The sequence below is a fragment of the Nerophis ophidion genome, linkage group LG03 (assembly GCF_033978795.1).
Source record: "Nerophis ophidion isolate RoL-2023_Sa linkage group LG03, RoL_Noph_v1.0, whole genome shotgun sequence".
NCBI lineage: Eukaryota > Metazoa > Chordata > Actinopteri > Syngnathiformes > Syngnathidae > Nerophis > Nerophis ophidion.
The window spans coordinates 67,989,068-68,010,778 of record NC_084613.1 but is presented as its reverse complement, the minus strand read 5'-3'; the positions used below and the strand labels follow the sequence as shown (position 1 = coordinate 68,010,778).

The following is a 21,711-nucleotide window of genomic DNA, read 5'->3' as shown; positions in this document are numbered from 1 at the left end:
ATTATTACCACAATACTATACCAGTACCGGTGTACCGTACAACCCTACTACGCAGTCATGGGGAGAAGATGCAAACTCCACACAGAAAGATCACGAGCCCAGGATCGAACACAGGACCTTTGTACTGTACACAGAAAGATCACGAGCACAGGATCGAATCCAGGACCTTTGTACTGTGAGGCACACGCACTGACTCCTAGTAAAATATTGTAATGACGTGATTTAAGTCTTTATAGCAGTATTACTGTTCTGTGTGTAATGTTACACGGGATCTTTGTACTGTGAGGCACACGCATTGACTCCTAGTAAAATATTGTAATGACGTGATTTAAGTCTTTATAGCAGTATTACTGTTCTGTGTGTAATGTTACACGGGATCTTTGTACTGTGAGGCACACGCATTGACTCCTAATAAAATATTGTAATGACATGATTTAAAGGCCTACTGAAACCCACTACTACCCACCATGCAGTCTGATAGTTTATACATCAATGATGAAATATTAACATTGCAACACATGCCAATAAGGCTTTATTAGTTTAATAAATTACAATTTTACATTTCCCAGGACTTTCGTCTTCAAAACGTCGTGTAATGATGACGTGTACGCGTGACTTCACAGGGTTTTAGGAAGTGTGAGCACTACGCACACACACACAGCTAAAAGTCGTCTGCTTTAACGGCATAATTACACAGTATTTTGGACATCTGTGTTGCTGAATCTTTTGCAATTTGTTCAATTAATATTGGAGAAGTCACAGTAGAAAGATGGAGTTGGGAAGCTTTAGCCTTTAGCCACACAAACACGGTGATTACTTGTTTAAAATTCCCGGCGGTGAAAATTTACTATGGATCACTATGAACATTAATCCAGACCAAATGTCCACCAGCAGGTTTTGATGAGAAAATTGTGGTTAAAAAGTCAGTTCTTACCGGATAAAAGCTGAGCTACCGTCGACTCTCCTGAGACACTGCGCATCAACACCCGGCCGTGGATACACCCTTCTGACTATCAGGTAATATTAAACTCACTAAAACACTAGCAACACAATAGAAAGATAAGGGATTTCCCAGAAATATCCTAGTAAATGTGTTTAAAAACATCGAAATACGTCCCAATGCTATCGCGTTTTTTTTTTTACTCGTTTTTTTTTTTTCCCCTAGTATTCTCGAACACAAATCTTTCATCCTCGCTCAAATTAATGGGGAAACTGTCGTTTTCTCGGTCCGAATAACTGTTTTTGTTGGAGACTCCCATTAAAATCAATGTGAATATGTGAGGAGCCATCAACATGTGACGTCATCGTCTGCGACTTCCGGTAAAGGCGAGGCTTTTTCAGGAAGTACCAAAAGCGGCGAACTTTATCGTGGATGTTCGCTACTAAATCCTTCCAGTAAAAATATGGCAATATCGCGAAAGGATCAAGTATGACACATAGAATGGACCTGCTATTCCCGTTTAGATAAGAAAATCTCATTTCAGTAGGCTTTTAAAGTCTTCATAGCAGTGTTACTGTTCAAACTGTGTGTAATGTTACAGTGGCTAAAAATATTACATATATTTGTTAAATAAAACCCCTGCCTTGTTTTTAGGCCTACTACGCTTCTGGTAATTACAGTAGTAGTTGGAAAGCCATGTATTTTCTGAGGTGATACTTTGTGAAAAAGGTGTATGGAGTCTGTATGTGGGTTCCCTCCGAGTACTCCGGCTTCCTCCCACCTCCAAAGACATGCACCTGAGGATAGGTTGATTGGCAACACTAAACTGGCCCTAGTGTGTGAATGTGAGTGTGACTGTGGTCTGTCTATCTGTGTTGGCCCATATGCAGCTGGGATAGGCTCCAGAACCACCCGCGATTCCGGGATGGACAATCGCTAAAAAATGGATGGATGTTAAATAAAACCTCTGCCTTGTTTTAAAAGTTAAAGTACCAATGATTGTCACACACACACACACACACACACTAGGTGTGGTGAAATTAACCTCTGCATTCGACCCATCCCCTTGTTCACCCCCTGGGAGGTGAGGGGAGCAGTGAGCAGCAGCGGTGGGAATCACATCGGTGATTCAACCCCCAATTCCAACCCTTGATGCTGGCTGCCAAGTAGGGATGTAATGTGTCCCATTTTTATAGTCGTTAGTATGACTCAGCCGGGGTTTGAACTCATGACCTCTTAGGGTGAAAACTCTAACCACAAGGCCACTAAGCAGGTTTTGAAGACGCGTGTTTGTGACGTCTCGGGCTGTAGAGGACATATTAGCCCAGCACCACTTACGGCTAAAAGTAGTAGGCCTATATGTTGCTGAATCGTTTGCAATTTGTTCAATTAATAATTGAGACTATAAAGAATAATGCTGTTGGTGGAAAGCGGTGTACTGCAGCTGCCTTTAGCAACCGAAACACAGCTGGTGTTTCTTTGTTTGTTGTGAAGCTTTAACACTGAGCGGTCAAGCGAACATGTTTCTCTACGTCAACAAGCAAGTTTTTCGATGGGAAAATTGTGATATTAGGTCGGCTCTTACCGGGGACTTCAGTGGATTATGCGACCTCATCCTGCAGCTCAAAAAGGCTGCTGTGATCTTGGCTCCTCCATTGGCTTCTCTGAGAGACACTGGCGTTCACCACAGCCATCCGACTTTCAGGTATGACTTTACAATCTCACTAAAACACTGTTAAAACAATAAGCAGATAAGGGATCTTCCAGAATTATGCTAGTAAATGTGTCTAATTACATCTGAAATGCTCACACTGGTGCCGCCTGGAGCCGTTGTCTTTTTTTTTTTTTAAGTGCTTCACTCTAACTTTCCTCATCCACAAATCTTTCATCCCTGCTCAAATTAATGGGGAAATTGTCGCTTTTTAGGTCCAAATAGCTCTTGCTGATGGAGGCTATGATTATAAACAATGTGAGGATGTGAGGAGCCCTACAACCCGTGACGTCACCCGCAGATCGTCTGCTAGCTCCGGTACAGCCAAGGCTTTTTTATTAGCGACCAAAAGTTGCGAACTTTATCGTCAATGTTCTCTACTAAATCCTTTCAGCAAAAATATGGCAATATCGCAAAATGATCAAGTATGACTCATAGAATGGACTTGCTATCCCCGTTTAAAAAAGAAAATCTCATTTCAGTAGGCCTTTAAAGAGAATATTTTTGTTCCTCTTTCTTTCTTAACGTGGAAGCGTGTTAAGAGTGCAACGGCAAGAAGTGTCCATAAAAGGACAACGACCTCATGCTATAAACAAACTGCTCCCTCCAAGGCATTGTCACATGCTGTGGAGCAGGGGTCACCAACACGGTGCCAGCGGGCACCAGGTAGCCCGTAAGGACCAAATGAGTGGCCCGCTGGCCTGTTCTAAAAATAGCTCAAATAGCAGTACTTACCAGTGAGTTGCCTCTATTTATGAAATTGTATTTATTTACTAGCAAGCTGGTCTTGCTTTGCTCGACATTTTTAATTCTAAGAGAGACAAAACTCAAATAGAATTTGAAAATCCAAGAAAATATTTTAAATACTTGGTCTTCACTTGTTTAAATAATTTAATTTATTTTTTTACTTTGCTTCTTATAACTTTCGGAAAGACAATTTTAGAGAAAAAAATACAACCTTAAAAATGATTTTAGGATTTATAAACACATATGTCCAGGGTGTACCCCGCCTTCCGCCCGATTGTAGCTGAGATCGGCGCCAGCGCCCCCCGCGACCCCGAAAGGGAATAAGCGGTAGGAAATGGATGGATGGATACACCTTTTTACCTTTCAAATTCCTTCCTCTTCTTTCCTGACAATTTAAATCAATGTTCAAGTAAATTTATTTTTTTTATTGTAAAGAATAATAAATACATTTTAATTTAGTTCTTCATTTTAGCTTCTGTTTTTTCGACGAAGAATATTTGTTAAATATTTCTTCAAACTTATTATGATGAAAATAAAATAAAAATATTCTGGCAAATCAAGAAAATCTTTAGAATCAAAAGTAAATCTTATTTCAAAGTCTTTTGAATTTCTTTTAAAATTTTTGTTCTGGAAAATGTAGAAGAAATAATGATTTGTCTTTGTTAGAAATATAGCTTGGTTAAATTTGTTATATATTCTAACATAGTGCAGATCGGATTTTAACCTATTTAAAATATCTCATCAAAATTCTAAAATTAATCTTAATCAGGAAAAATTACTAATGATGTACGATAAATTATTTTTTTAAATTTTTAAAAAAAGATTCGAATTAGCTAGTTTTTCTCTTCATATTTTTCGGTTGAATTTTGAATTTTAAGGAGTCGAAATTGAAGATAAACTATGTCTCAAAATTTAATTTTCATTTTTTTCGTGTTTTATCCTCTTTTAAACCGTTCAATTAAGTGGTTTTTTTCATCATTTATTCTCTACAAAAAACCTTTCGTAAAAGGAAAAAAAATGTACGACGGAATGACAGACAGAAATAACCTTTTTTTTTAATACATATATATATATGTAGGTTTATTTATTAAAGGTAAATTGAGCAAATTGGCTATTTCTGGCAATTTATTTAAGTGTGTATCAAACTGGAAGCCCTTTGCATTAATCAGTACCCAAGAAGTAGCTCTTGGTTTCAAAAAGGTTGGTGACCCCTGCTGTAATGTTTGGCTGATCTTGAATGGGATTATGCTGAAAATATTAATTTCCCCTCGGGGTTTAATAAAGTATGTCTGATTCTGATTCTGATGACTCAGCCGGGGTTTGAACTCACGACCTCTAAGGGTGAACACTCTAGCCCAGGAGTGTCAAACTCATATATAGAGTGGGCCAAAATTTAAAACTGAACAAAGCGGCGGGCCAAGGTTGAACAAATTAACCTTTTAATAGGGACCCAAAAAAGTTTTGCGTTGAATATTGAACAAGCAAGGCTTATATAACTTTATAGTGACATGCAAAATCGAGTTTCAAATAATAATAATAATATTAATAATAATAATTAAAAAATATCAATGCCATATCAAATACAATTTAAATAAAAATTTAATGCTTCTTTTTTTATTTGCAGCCTTCTGGGGTAAATATCATAATAAACTTTTTTCACAGGCTAAAAATACATTTGAAAATAAAATAACAATAATGAATGAATCAGGCATTCAAGTTTTGAAGTAGCAAGAGAAAGTGCACAAATAAAACGTTAATTATTGCTTGATTTGCTTTAACACTGAATATGGAAAAAGCAACGCTTATATAACTTAATAATCTTAATAGTGGTGGTAGCGGAGGGTGTGTATTGTAGCGTCCTGGAAGAGTTAGTGCTGCCAGGGATTCTGGGTATTTTGTTTATGTTGTGTTACCGTGCGCATGTTCTCCCGAAATGTGTTTGTCATTCTTGTGTGGTGTGGGTCCACAGTGTGGCGCATATTTGTAATAGTGTTAAAGTTCTTTATAAGGCCACCTTTAGTGTGACCTGTATGGTTGTTGACCAAGTATGCACGCATTCACTCATGTTTGTATAGAGTAAAAGCGGATGTGACGACAGGTTGTAGAGAACGCTTTAAGGCAGTGCCTCTAAGGCACGTCCCCAATTTTGTTGACCGAGTGGAAATCGGTAGAAATTCTGGAGAATGGTTACCCCGGGAGATTCTCGAGAGGGGCACTGAACTTCGGGAGTCTACCGGGAAAATCGGGAGGGTTGGCAAGTATGAGTATTAGTGGTAAATGCGGCTGTATAATACCGGCGGGCCAGCACTAATGTTAATTTGATATGGCCTCAAGGGCCAAATGAATTTACACGGGCCGGAGTTTGACACCCATGCTCTAACCACAAGGCCACTGAGCAGGTTTTTAATGAATATCTAGGCCTACTACAGTACTGGTCATTATGCGGTAGTTGGAGAGCAAAGCATTCCGTGAAAAAAAGGTTGCGAGCCTCTGATCTTTTATGTGTTTCTGTTCCATTTCAAGGGACTTTTCTTGACACTTAAAGAGAATATTGTTGTTCCTCTTTCGGTCTTAATGTGGAAGCGTGTTAAGAGTGCAACTGCAAGAAGTGTCCACAAAAGGACAACAACCTCATGCTATTAACAAACCGCTTCCTCCAAAGCAGGGGTCAGGAACCTTTTTGGCTGAGAGAGCCATGAAAGCCAAATATTTTAAAATATATTTCCGTGAGAGCCATATAATATTTTTAACACTGAATACAACTGTCAGGTTCAAACACTGATCACATCTATTAAACAGACTAGAAGCAAGGAATTAAACAGAGACTGGATTTAATTTAGCTCAATGTGGAGAAACCTTGTACAGCGTGGGTGTCAAACTTTGGCCCGCGGGCCAAATTTGACCCGCCGTGTAATTTAATTAGGCCCTTGAGGCAATATCAAATTAACATTACTGCTGGCCCGCCGTTATTACACAGCAGCGGTGGCGCTGTAACCAGGGGCGCCGCTAGGGATTTTGGGCCCCATGAAAATAATCTTTACAGAGCCCCCAACACATAATTTCATATAATTTCACCATCATTAGGGGCCTCTCTGGGCCCCCCTCCATCATGGGCCCCTAGAATCCGTCTCCTTTACCCCCCCTTTTCGGCGCCACTGGCTGTAACACCGCCATTTCTCACACTTGCCAATCTTCCCGAAGTTCAGTGCCCCTCCCAAAAATCTCCCGGGGCAAGCAAGCATTCTCCCGATTTTCACCCGGCCAACAATATTGAGGGCGTGCCTTAAAGGCCCTGCCTTTAACATTCTCTACAACCTGTCATCACATCCGCATTTCCTCCATACAAACAGCGTGCAGGCCTGCTCGCATAATATATGCGGCTATTACACACACGTAAGTGAATGCAAAGCATACTTGGTCAACAGCCATACAGGTCACACTAAGGGTGGCCGTATAAACAACTTTAACACTGTTACAAATATGCGCCACACTGTGGACCCACACCACACAAGAATGACGAACACATTTCAGGAGAACATGCGCACAGTAACACAACATAAACAAAATACCCAGAACCCCTGGCAGCACTAACTCTTCTGGGACGCTACAATATACACCCTCCGCTACCACCACTATTAAGATTATTAAGTTATATAAGCGTTGCTTTTTCCATATTCAGTGTTAAAGAAAATCAGCTAAGCAAACTGAGCAATGTTTTATTTCTCTTGCTAATTCAAGACTTGAATGCTTGATTCATTCATTATTATTTTATTTTCAAATTTATTTTTAGCCTGTGAAAAAAGTTTATTTTGATATTTACCTGAGAAGGCTGCAAATAAAAAAAGAATGACAAACACATTTCGGGAGAACATCTGCACTGTAACATAACATAAACACAACAGAACAAATACCCAGGGCGCTACAATATATTTTGATATTTACCTCTGAAGGCTGCAAATAGAAAAGAGGCATTAAATTTGTATTTAAATGTTATTTGATATGCCATTGATATTTTTTTTATTATTATTATTATTATTTGAAACTCGATGTTGCATGTCACTATAAAGTTATATAAGCCTTGCTCGTTCAATGTTCAATGCAAAACTTGTTTGGGTCACTATTTAAAGGTTAATTTTTTCAACCTTGGCCCACTGCTTTGTTCAGTTTTGGCCCACTCTGTATTTGAGTTTGACACCACTGTTGTACAGTGTCGTCCCACGCTCTAACACAGGGGTGGCAAACTCAAATACAGAGTGGGCCAAAATTTAAAACTGAACAAAGCCGCGGGCCAAGGTTGAACAAATTAACCTTTTAAGAGTGACCCAAACAAGTTTTGCATTGAACATTGAACAAGCAAGGCTTATATACAGTAACTTTATAGTGACATGTAAAATCGAGTTTCAAATAATAATAATAATGATAATTAAAAAATATCAATGGCATATCAAATAAAATTTAAATACAAATGTGATGCCTCTTTTCTATTTGCAGCCTTCAGAGGTAAATATCAAGATATATTGTAGCGTCCCGAAAGAGTTAGTGCTGCAAGGGGTTCAGGGTATTTGTTTTGTTGTGTTTATGTTATGTTACAGTGCAGATGTTCTCCCAAAATGTGTTTGTCATTTTTGTTTGGTGTGAGTTCACAGTGTGGCGCATATTTGTAACAGTGTTAAAGTTGTTTATATGGCCACCCTTAGTGTGACCTGTATGGCTGTTGACTAAGTATGCCTTGCATTCACTTATGTGTGTGTAATAGCCGCATATATTACGCTAGTGGGCCTGCACGCTGTTTGTATGGAGGAAATGTGGACGTGACGACAGGTTGTAGAGAATGCTAAAGGCAGGGCCTTTAAGGCACGCCCTCAATGTTGTTGTCTGGGTGAAAATCGGGAGAATGCTTGCTTGCCCCGGGAGATTTTTGGGAGCGGCAATGAACTTCGGGAGGATTGGCAAGTGTGAGAAATTGCGGTGTTACAGCCAGGGGCGCCGAAAAGGGTGGGTAAAGGAGACGGATTCTAGGGGCCCATGATGGAGGGGGGCCCAGAGAGGCCCCTAATGATGATGAAATTATATGACATTATGTGTTGGGGGCTCTGTAAAGATTATTTTCATGGGGCCCAAAATCCCTAGCGGCGCCCCATAACGGCGGGCCAGCTGTAATGTTAATTTCCTATTGCCTCAAGGGCCAAATTTGGCCCGCGGGCCAGAGTTTAACACCCATGCTCTAACAAGAGAATGCTACACCTCCTCTTTTATTTGGACTTTCCCTGATTACAAAAAAATGTGTGCATCTCTTATTCTTTTAATAACATTGTTATTCTGAAGCTAACCAATAATAAATAAAATACGTTTGACCATTAATGCGACTTCTTGAACAGGTGCGATAGAAACGGATGGATGGATTCAAATGCATGAGAATGTTTTATATTTTGAACATTATTTTTAACACTGTGATTACCAGCGGAATTATTTATTATCAATCAATTAATCAATGTTTATTTATATAGCCCCAAATCACAAATGTCTCAAAGGACTGCACTAATCATTACGACTACAACATCCTCGGAAGAACCCACAAAAGGGCAAGGAAAACTCACACCCAGTGGGCAGGGAGAATTCACATCCAGTGGGACGCCAGTGACAATGCTGACTATGAGAAACCTTGGAGAGGACCTCAGATGTGGGCAACCCCCGCCCCTCTAGGGGACCGAAAGCAATGGATGTCGAGCGGGTCTAACATGATACTGTGAAAGTTCAATCCATAGTGGCGCCAACACAGCCGCGAGAGTTCAGTTCAAGCTCAGTTATTACTTATGGTGTTAAGCAACATCAGCTAAGATTTATCTGAGAGCCAGGTGCAGTCATCAAAAGAGCCACATCTGGCTCGAGAGCCATAGGTTCCCTACCCCTGCTCCAAGGAATTGTCACATGCCGTGGAGCCTGTTTGTGTGTGTTTTTCATCTTCTTACCTGGCTGTGACAAGAAGGGGGTCTCTGAGGTGGTGTAGCCCACCACAGCCACCCTCTCGGAGCCCACAGTGAACACGGCGTGAGGCTGGTAGTAACCACTCAGCTTTGGAGCCAAAGTCTCGTCCGGTTTCAGGTTGGCGCTCACCACGGAGCAATTAACATTCCGCAGGAAAGGTTGAATCAGACCCTCCACTCCGTTGTCAAACTCGTGGTTGCCAAACGCCTGTGACACAAAGCGATAAGTGGAGATTTCCCCCTTTTTTTTCTTTCTTTTTTTTAGTATTTTAAATAATTGCTCCCAACGTTTACCATGGCGTCATATTTAAGTTTGTTCATGAAGTAAGCCGCTTCCGCTCCCTTGTAGAAGTTGAACCACACGGTGCCTTGGAACTGGTCTCCGGCGTCCAGCAACAGGACGTTCTTCTCCTTCCGGCGGATCTCCGACACCTTGGTGAAGCGGCGCGACACGCCCGCGAAGCAGCGACCCTCGGCCGGGCACCTCCCGGAGTCCACGCTGGTCTCCTCGATCCGCGCGTGGTTGTCGTTGGTGTGCAACAGGGTCAGCTCGAAACTCGAACCCACGGCCCAAGTGTGGAACAAGAGCAGCAAGTGAAGGCAAGGTGGAGTCATTTTGGATGTACGCGTGTGTGTGTGTGTGTGTGTGTTCGTGTGTGTGTGTGTGGAGGCCAAGGTGTGAAAAGGGGACGACAAAAAAAAAAGAAGGCGTGTTCTTTTCTTTCCATCCTAGGCAAGGCAACTTTATTTTTTTATAGCACTTTTCATCATACTTGCCAACCTTGAGACCTCCGATTTCGGGAGGTGGGGGCGCGGTTAAGAGGGGTGGCGTATAATTTACCAACTCCATCCATCCAATTTGCTACCGCTTATTCCCTTTTGGGGCCGAGGGGGGCGATGGCGCCTATCTCAGCTGAAATTGGGCAGAAGGCGGTATACACCCCGGACAAGTCGCCACCTCATCGCAGGGCCAGCACAGATAGACAGACAACATTCACACTCACATTCACACACTAGGGCCAATTTAGTGTTGCCAGTCAACCTATCCCCAGGTGCATAGGGAACCCACGCATTCACGGGGAGAACATGCAAATTCCACACAGAAAGATCCCGAGCCTGGGATTGAACCTAAGACTGCAGGACCTTCGTATTGTGAGGCAGACGCACTAACCCCTCTACCACCGAATTGCTGAAAATTTAAATTTCCTCTCAGGGATTAATAAAGTATCTCTGATCTGATCTGAATATGGACCGTAGATGTTGAAATCCCTAAATTTCTTGCAATTGCACTTTAAGAAACGTTGTTCTTAAACTGTTTGACTATTTGCTCACGCAGTTGTGGACAAAGAGGTGTACCTCGCCCCCATCCTTTCTTGTGAAAGCCTGAGCATTTTTTTTGAGAAGCTGTTTTTATACCCAATCATGGCACCCACCTGTTCCCAATTAGCCCTGCACACCTGTGGGATGTTCCAAATAAGTGTTTGATGAGCATTCCTCAACTTTATGAGTATTTATTGCCACCTTTCCCAACTTCTTTGTCATTTGTTGCTGGCATCAAATTCTAAAGTGAATGAATAATTGCAAAAAGAAAAAAATGTTTATCAGTTTGAACATCAAATATGTTGTCTTTGTAGCACATTCAACTGAATATGGGTTGAAAATGATTTGCAAATCATTGTATTCCGTTTATATTTACATCTAACACAATTTCCCAACTTATATGGAAACGAGGTTTGTAAGAATGAATTCATTCATTCATTGTGAAATATATATATATATATATATATATATATATATATATATATATATATATGTAGGTGTGGGAAAAAATCACAAGACTACTTCATCTCTACAGATCTGTTTCATGGGGGGTTCCCTCAATCATCAATCATTGCGCGCTACCACGGTATCAAGCACTATTCTCTGGATAATCCAATCAAGACATATATATATATATATATATATATAAAACAAATTAATTTATAGTTTGTTTTGCACCTATTGGTCAATGCAGACTACATCTTGCTGTATAGGTTGTATAAAGCAGAGGTGTGGACTCGGGTCACATGACTTGGACTCGAGTCAGACTCGAGTCATGAATTTGATGACTTTAGATCCGACTTGACAAAATGAAAAGAGACTTGCAACTCGACTTGGACTTTAGCATCAATGACTTGTGACTTCACTTGGACTTGAGCCTTTTGACTTAACATGACTTGCTACTTTCCCCAAAACCCAAAGATTAAAAAGTTATTCAGGAGCGCTCCGGTAGTTTTTGTTCGGGTATTAAAACTACGACTTGGTCAACAAAAAACGAATTGCAATTGCAACAACTTCCAACTTTGTTCGACAATTGAAGTTGCACACAGAACAGTAAGTTTTGAATGTAAGCGTTTCTTGGCTAAGTAACGAAACTTTTATTTGCTGTGTAGTTAAATCAGTAAGACTGTAAACTCACTGCTAACGCTATAACCATAGACATCTAAGTAGACGCAGCATCGAGCGCTACTGCCCACTGGCGCTGACGAGACGCTGGGGCGCCATCTTGGAGTGGTGATCCGCTCCACTCAGTGCAATTCATTTGGCAGGAGCAATGAACTGTCAGCGCATTTAATTCATATTACCTCACTGATTACCACTGATTTTCTCCCTTTTTTTTTCCATAAGTATAGCTATGATAAATGAAACATGTTTTCGCGTGTTTTATTATTCAGTTTGCTTAACAGTAATAGAATATTGTTATATGCTACAAGTAACCAGACGTCCAAGATCAAAACTGGGAATATAATCCCAGAGAAATTGAATAAACAATATGATTAGGTTATATAAACATGCTTATATTCTCCATAAACAATGTATGAATACATTAGATATCAATAGGGGCCATGTATCGTGAGATTTTGAGCCAAAACGTCCTTCCATCAGTGAGAGCTTTGAATGGTTGACCAAATACTTATTTTCCATCATAATCTACAAACAATCTTTCTAAAATTCCTACAATGTGAATTCCTGGATTTTTTTTTTCACATTCTGTCTCTCACAGTTGAAGTGTACCTATGATGAAAATTACAGACCTCTGTTATCATTTTAAGTGGGAGAACTTGCACAATCGGTGGCTGACTAAATACTTTTTTGCCCCACTGTATATATATGTATATATATGTGTGTGTGTATAAACACACACACACACACACATATATATATATATATATATATATATAATTTTTTTTTTGTTATTTTTATTTTTTTAATTTTTTTATTTTTTTTTTATTTTTTTATTTGAATTCTTTTTTTTCCCAGGATTCAATTTCTTTCCCGAAATCCAAAGAAAATATATAATTTTAATTACTTTAGCAAACAGTTAGTTGTTTTTTATTTATGTATTAATGAATGCAACATGAAGTCTAAATGGCGACACCAAGTGTGCAGAGTTAAGCATTACAAAATAACCTCATGTTCATATTACTACTCAGACCATTATTGTACCTATAATAACTACAACAATAACATAATCATTAATGAGCGTTGAGTACACTTGTTGGCTAAAAAGATAGTTCAGGAACTGAAATATCAGTGGTAAAATATTGATTTTAATTTATACATCTTTACGGAAAATACTATAAATATTAAAATCTAGTTTAGATATGCTTTAAAGACTGTGTTTGGCTGCAGAAAAAAAAACATGTTTAAAATACCCCAATTAATCTGCTTTCACTATTTTAAGACGTTTGCCATCAAAAAGGTCCCTGTTGTGATTTGTGAAGCAATAGCAAAGCAAACAACATGAGGGAAGAATGGGGGGGGGGCCTTCAAAGCAGCTAAGGGCCGGCTCTCGGCTGTCAGAGAATGAAATGAAAACCAATAAATGTTGACAAAATAATACTGCACAAAAGAGATGCAGAGAGCAATGATAAGTGACAAGTGAAAACACTTGTGTGTAATCAAAGTGGCATGCATGGCTGCACCCAGGCTTGTGCTTGGAAATCACCAGCAAGTCTCATTGGTATTGCAAAAGACAGGATAAGTGCCAAGGAAATATATTTATAAAATATATGTTATTGTTGTGTCCTTTCTCTTTCAAGGAAGACATTTGCCCTGTTTTGTTTTATGGCCCAGAAGCTTTGATGGAACGCTCATAAAAAAGAACGTAAAAAATATATACAGCCGGGCTGTGTATATTAGATTAGATTAGATTAGATAGTACTTTATTTATTCCGTCAGGAGAGTTCCTTCAGGAAAATTAAAATTTTCAGCACAATCCCATTCAAGATCAGACAAACATTACAGGGAGACAGAACAGGATCGCTGACGGGTCTGCCGGCTTCCAGCGCCCCTTACAAAAAAAGATGACATACAGGTAAACAAGGGGGGGGGGGGGATAGAAGATTAAAATAAATTAAATAAATAAAAAAACGGTCTTAGCCTAGGCCCTGGAGTGGGGGTGCAGACTGAGGCCAAGGGAAAAGAACAACTCATAGCCATAGTACACATCCCTCTTCCATGTGTGTAAGAGGGAAACATCAAACATCAAAGACATACATGTGTCTTTGTATAGACACATATATGTATACACTGTATACATATTTGTGTATGTATACAGTGGGGCAAAAAGTATTTAGTCAGCCACCGTTCTCCCACTTAAAATGATGACAGAGGTCTGTAATTTTCGTTATAGGTACACTTCAACTGTGAGAGACAGAATGTGAAAAAAAAATCCAGGAATTCACATTGTAGGAATTTTAAAGAATGTATTTGTAAATTATGGTGGAAAATAAGTATTTGATCAACCATTCAAATCTCTAACTAATGGAAGGAGGTTTTGGCTCAAAATCTCACGATACATGGCCCCAATCATTCTTTTCTTAACACGGATCAATCGTCCTGTCCCCTTAGCAGAAAAACAGCCCCAAAGCATGATGTTTCCACCCCCATGCTTCACAGTAGGTGTGGTTTTCTTGAGATGCAACGCAGTATTCTTCTTCCTCCAAACACGACGAGTTGAGTTTATACCAAAATGGATACATGGATGATACAGCAGAGGATTGCGTGGCGCAGTGGCAGAGTGGCCGTGCGCAACCCGAGGGTCCCTGGTTCAATCCCCACCTAGTACCAATCTCGTCACGTCCGTTGTGTCCTGAGCAAGACACTTCTCCCTTGCTCCTGATGGGTGCTGGTTAGCGCCTTGCATGGCAGCTCCCTCCATCAGTGTGTGAATGTGTGTGTGAATGGGTAAATGTGGAAGTAGTGTCAAAGCGCTTTGAGTACCTTGAAGGTAGAAAAGCGCTATACAAGTACAAACCATTTATTTATTGGGAGAATGTCATGTGGTCAGATGAAACCAAAATAGAACTTTTTGGTATAAACTCAACTTGTCGTGTTTGGAGGAAGAAGAATACTGAGTTGCATCCCAAGAACACCATACCTACTGTGAAGCATGGAGGTGGAAACATCATGCTTTGGGGCTGTTTTTCTGCTAAGGGGACAGGACGATTGATCCGTGTTAAGGAAAGAATGAATGGGGCCATGTATCGTGAGATTTTGAGCCCTAACCTCCTTCTATCAGTGAGAGCTTAGAATGGTTGACCAAATACTTATTTTCCACAATAATTTACAAATAAATTCTTAAAAATTCCTACAATGTGAATTCCGGGATTTTTTTTCCACATTCTGTCTCTCACAGTTGAAGTGTACCTATGATGAAAATTACAGACCTCTGTCATCATTTTTAGTGGGAGAACTTGCACAATCGGTGGCTGACTAAGTATATACATATATATACATATATATGTATATATATATATTTATATATACATATATATATATATATATACGTGTATATATATATATATATATATATATACGTGTATATATATATATATATATATATATATATATATATATATATATATATATATATATATATATATACACGTATATATATATATATATATATATATATATATATATATATATATATATATATACACGTATATATATATATATATATACACGTATATATATATATGTATGTATACAGCCCGGCCCCCGGCCAATTTCTTTAAACTCAATGCGGCACCTGAGTCAAACAGTTTGACTCAGGTGCTCTCAAACACTGCTTTAGACTGCAGTGTTTGAGAGGAGCTTTATGTTTACCAGTAATAATGTTGTTTCCATAATTGCACTTCAAACGGGATGACTGCATAATTTTGCGTCAATATTTGGACTGTTTATATTCAATAATATCCAATACAAAAAAATTCATGTCCAACATGTGCCCATACAAAGATAACAATGCTCAGTTTTGCTCGACAAATGTTCATGATTGTGTTGTTCCAAGTATATTACACGTATTACAAATGGAGGCAGGCTTGTCATGTGCAAGGTGAAGCATCCATGTTGTCAGTGGATGATCCACAGCACACACAGACCTTTCTTTACCGAACAGCCAAGCTGTAGACACACATGGCAGCTTTGTAGCCATGGAGACCTGCAGGCTTTAGTAACTTGCGGGTAAGAAGCCAAGCCTATTGAGTGGGAGCATCGCCACCGCCGCCACTGTGAAACATGGTGAGAGTGCACAAAAAGGAAAGTTGTCCACGTTCCCCCTTGCACTAATACATCTTGACAAGCATCCTCCATTTATCTGTATCGCTCAGTGAAAACACTTAGAGGAGATCAGTGTGTGTGCGTCTCGTGGCGTGTGTGTGTGTGTGTGTGTGTGTGTGTGTGTGTGTGTGTGTGTGTGAGAGAGAGAGAGAAAGATGAGGACACATTTCCAAGCCTCATCGCCCACTAATGGCTACAGAATGATGCATGACGGACGGGTCAAAAGGTCATCATAACAGAATGTGCATTTTTGTTACAATGAGCTGCTTGACAATGGCCTGATTCCTAATTTGCATAGCTATTTAAACCGTAAATAAAATAGTACCTATTATGATTTTTAAAAGGGGGACAGACCCCTACTGTAATGCAGTGTTTGATTGTGAACTTTGTTGTCAATAATGTAAAATTCTTCATAATAATATATTTAGATGATTATTAAAATTGCAGATATTCAGTGTTTTAAAAGGGGACAAAACCTGCAGTAGTTTGTTCAAATTGTATTCTGCATTGTTCAGGGATTCAAGTTTTAGAGTTTTATTGTCATGAGGCATGGATCGATATTTACACTATCGAGTACTCCAGTTATTAAAAATGTCGTTGATGTCATAGCTTTGATCTTAATAAACTCAAGAAAGTATTTATTTGGGGATGGCGTGGCACGATTGGTAGAGTGGCCGTGTCAGCAATCTGAGGATTCCTGGTTCGATCCCCAGATTTTACCAACCTTGTCATGTCCGTTGTGTTCTTAAGCAAGACACTTCACCCTTGCTCCTGATGGGTCGTGGTTCGCGCCTTGCTTGGCAGCTCCCGCCATCAGTGTGTGAATATTTGTGTGAATGGGTGAATGTGGAAATAGTGTCAAATCGCTTTGAGTACCTTGAAGGTAAAAAAAGCGCAATACAAGTACAACCCATTTACCATTTAAATAGCAGCTATTATGTGTTTTAATAGGGGAAAGGCTCTACAGAAGGGGTCTCAGACACACAGCCTAAGAAAAGCTAAGACAATAATTTCCAATTCACAACACCCACTCTTCCCTGAATATGGAACCCTGCCATCAGGGAGAAGACTCCAGGTCCCACTATGCAAATTTAACCGCCTTAAATTATCATTTGTCCCAGCCTCCATTAAGCTGACCAACAATGTGCAATAGAATATTAATACATAGGTTAGCACTTTATTTTTTTTTTAGCACATAGCACTATAGCACATAGCAGTTTAGAACTAAACACTTTAGCACACAGCACTTTATCCATGAGCTCTAGTGCAATGCACACTGGTACTTTATCTTTATCTTCATACTGTAGATTTCATGCCTACATCAAAGTGCCACCCATGTCTATCAAGCTCCATGTGCTGATGTTTATATGTTTAAATGTTAGTTGTCTGGTTGTGGTTGTGTCTGTGCTTGTGTTTTTGTTCTGTTGTTTTTGTGTATGTTAAGAAAGCAATGATGCACTGCGTCCAAGACCAATTTTCCCCGCGGGGACAATAAAGTTGAACCTTGACCCTTGAACCTTGAACCTGTGAGACGTTATTTTGAGGCACCCACCTTAATATGAAAGTTTAATGTTGGTGCGGCCCGCAAGTCTTATATGAATGGCGCTTGACAGTGTTGTGTTATTTGGGTCCAAAATCGCTCTTTCAACGTTCTGGGTTGCCTACCCCTGCATTAGTGGAAAAGTGGCAAATGAGTGAAAGCGATAGAGACGTTGCCATGGAGACGAGGGTTTCCTTACGTGCCTGGCTGCAGTCACACCGCGACACCTGTCCGTCAGTAATAACAGTCCCTGATAACCTGGACCAATTCAAACCGTTGTTTTTTTTTTTTTGTGATTTAATTTGCATTCCCTCACACAATGAACACTACATATATTTCTATATGAAGCCGGATAACTTTTTTTGCGCTCGCTATCCGGGTACTTTTTTGGCTTTTATCCGCCGACCGCCGTGATGCTATAGGGAGGAAAAGCGGAACGACACACATTGCGGAAATAACATTATTCTCCGTGCGTCGGCTAAATACAAATATATTCCACAACCCCAAACATGTCTTTTTCAAAGCCTGCAGTGAAGAGAAAGGTCAGTGATGAGCAAAGACAATTCCAGGAAAAGTGGGAGATGAAATATTTCTTTGTTGAGCACAGGGGCACCCCGACGTGTCTTATTTGCACAGAGAAAGTTGCGGTGCACAAGGGATACAATTTGAAGCGTCATTATACTACTGCTGAGGAGTATGCAACATTTTTTTTTTTAAAGAAATATTTTCTCGCGGCCCAGCCTCACCTAGACTCTGCATCCAGTGGCCCCCAGGTGAATTGAGTTTGAGACCCCTGCTCTATAGTAAATTTTTTTTAATTAATACAAATTTTGATAAAAATCATAGTCTTGATTTGTAATAAGCTATTTAGACTGTAATTAAAAAAGCAGGTATTGTGTGTTTTTATAGAGGAAAGGCTCTACTAAATCTAGTTTTCATTTATTGAAATGTAGTTAATGTCATTGCTTTGATTCCTAATAAGTTATTAGACTATAATTAAAATAGCACATTTGTGTTTTAATAGGTGACAGAACCTATAGTGATCCGGTTTTAAATTGTAAAAATTGCATTCAATAAAGTAGGTTTTTAAATGTATGAATTACATGAATTAATTCAATTTAAAGTCATGGATGGATGGATGGATGGATTTTAGAGCGCAAAATATTTTCTTCCTCCTGGGGGAAGGGGACAGATCCTATAGTAATCCAGTTTTCAATTGTAAAAAGTGTATTTAATATAGTAAATTTGATTACTAATCAGTACATTTGTTTAAACTATAATTAGAATAGAAGCTTTGAAGTAGTTTAAGGGACATACTCTACTGTAAACCAGTTTTAATATTTAAAAATGTAGCTACCGTATTTTTCGGATTATAAATCGCAGTTTTTTTCATAGTTTGGCCGACATATACTCCGGAGCGATTTATGTGTGAAATTATTAACACATTACCGTAAAATATTAAATAATATTACTTATCTAATTCGCGGAAGAGACAAAGAAACACACACGTCAACCAATAAGAATTCGGAGGGGGAGGGTCATGGCAGAAGTGCATTGTGGGTCAGGGGATGCTAACTGCTATATGCTACTGCCGTAGCTATTAATATGGATCATTTCAACGTTGGCAGTAACTTGATTGATTGAAACTTTTATTAGAAGATTGCACAATTTCCCCGCAAAATGCGACTTATACTCCAATGCGACGTATATATATGTTTTTTTCCTTCTTTATTATGCATTTTCGGCCGGTCCGACGTATACTCCGGAGCGATTTATAATCCGAAAAATACGGTAATATTATAGCCTTGATTCCTAATAAGGTATCTTAAATACAGTCACTAATAGCTGATATTATGTGCTATAAAAGGGGACACCCTCTACAGTTATCCAGTTTCCATCCATCCATCATCTTCCGCTTATCCGAGGTCGGGTCGCGGGGGCAACAGCCTAAGCAGGGAAACCCAGACTTCCCTCTCCCCAGCCACTTCGTCTAGCTCTTCCCGGGGGATCCCGAGGCGTTCCCAGGCCAGCCGGGAGACATAGTCTTCCCAACGTGTCCTGGGTCTTCCCCGTGGCCTCCTACCGGTTGGACGTGCCCTAAACACCTCCCTAGGGAGGCGTTCGGGTGGCATCCTGACCAGATGCCCGAACCACCTCATCTGGCTCCTCTCGATGTGAAGGAGCAGCGGCGTTACTTTGAGTCACTCCCGGATGGCAGAGCTTCTCACCCTATCTCTAAGGGAGAGCCCCGCCACACGGCGGAGGAAACTCATTTCGGCCGCTTGTACCCGTGATCTTATCCTTTCGGTCATGACCCAAAGCTCAGGACCATAGGTGAGGATGGGAACGTAGATCGACCGGTAAATTGAGAGCTTTGCCTTCCGGCTCAGCTCCTTCTTCACCACAACGGATCGGTACAACGTCCGCATTACTGAAGACGCCGCACCGATCCGCCTGTCGATCTCACGATCCACTCTTCCCTCACTCGTGAACAAGACTCCTAGGTACTTGAACTCCTCCACTTGGGGCAGGGTCTCCTCCCCAACCCGGAGATGGCACTCCACCCTTTTCCGGGCGAGAACCATGGACTCGGACTTGGAGGTGCTGATTCTCATTCCGGTCGCTTCACACTCGGCTGCGAACCGATCCAGCGAGAGCTGAAGATCCCGGTCAGATGAAGCCATCAGGACCACATCATCTGCAAAAAGCAGAGACCTAATCCTGCGGTTACCAAACCGCAACCCCTCAACGCCTTGACTGCGCCTAGAAATTCTGTCCATAAAAGTTATGAACAGAATCGGTGACAAAGGACAGCCTTGGCGGAGTCCAACCCTCACTGGAAACGTGTCCGACTTACTGCCAGCAATGCGGACCAAGCTCTGACACTGATCGTACAGGGATCGGACCGCCACAATAAGACAGTCCGGTACCCCATACTCTCTGAGCACTCCCCACAGGACTTCCCGAGGGACACGGTCGAATGCCTTCTCCAAGTCCACAAAGCACATGTAGACTGGTTGGGCTAACTCCCATGCACCCTCAAGAACCCTGCCGAGAGTATAGAGCTGGTCCACAGTTCCACGACCAGGACGAAAACCACACTGTTCCTCCTGAATCCGAGGTTCAACTATCCGGCGTAGCCTCCTCTCCAGTACACCTGAATAAACCTTACCGGGAAGGCTGAGGAGTGTGATCCCACGATAGTTGGAACACACCCTCCGGTCCCCCTTCTTAAAGAGAGGGACCACCACCCCGGTCTGCCAATCCAGAGGTACCGCCCCCGATGTCCACGCGATGCTGCAGAGTCTTGTCAACCAAGACAGCCCCACAGCATCCAGAGCCTTAAGGAACTCCGGGCGGGTCTCATCCACCCCTGGGGCCTTGCCACCGAGGAGCTTTTTAACTACCTCAGCAACCTCAGCCCCAGAAATAGGAGAGTCCACCACAGATTCCCCAGGCACTGCTTCCTCATAGGAAGACGTGTTGGTGGGATTGAGGAGGTCTTCAAAGTATTCCTTCCACCTATCCACAACATCCGGAGTTGAGGTCAGCATAACACCACCCGCACCATACACGGTGTTGACAGTGCACTGATTCCCCTTCCTGAGGCGGCGGATGGTGGTCCAGAATCGCTTCGAAGCCATCCGGAAGTCATTTTCCATGGCTTCCCCAAACTCTTCCCATGTCCGAGTTTTTGCCTCTGTGACCGCTGAAGCTGCACACCGCTTGGCCTGTCAGTACCTGTCCACTGCCTCTGGAGTCCTATGAGCCAAAAGAACCCGGTAGGACTCCTTCTTCAGCTTGACGGCATCCCTCACCGCTGGTGTCCACCAGCGGGTTCTAGGATTACCGCCACGACAAGCACCAACTACCTTGCGGCCACAGCTCCGGTCAGCCGCCTCGACAATAGAGGTGCGGAACATGGTCCACTCGGACTCAATGTCCAGCACCTCCCTCGTGACATGTTCAAAGTTCCTCCGGAGGTGGGAATTGAAACTTTCTCTGACAGGAGACTCTGCCAGACGTTCCCAGCAAACCCTCACAATGCGTTTGGGCCTGCCAGGTCTGTCCGGCATCCTCCCCCACCATCGCAGCCAACTCACCACCAGGTGGTGATCGGTAGAAAGCTCCGCCCCTCTCTTTACCCGAGTGTCCAAAACATGAGGCCGCAAATCCGATGACA

General features: G+C 41.2%; 1 protein-coding gene across 1 annotated transcript in view; it reads right to left on the bottom strand.

Moving 5' to 3' along the window:
* nt5e (5'-nucleotidase, ecto (CD73)) overlaps window positions 1-21,711 on the bottom strand; it is a 64,185-nt gene that overhangs the window by 32,702 nt on the left and 9,772 nt on the right. Inside the window, exons 2-3 of the mRNA XM_061893791.1 lie at window positions 9,677-10,111; window positions 9,368-9,590 (exon numbers count right to left, since the gene is read on the bottom strand). Of these exons, the coding sequence (XP_061749775.1) occupies window positions 9,368-9,590; window positions 9,677-10,111 (658 nt within the window). The remainder of the gene's footprint in view (window positions 1-9,367; window positions 9,591-9,676; window positions 10,112-21,711) is intronic.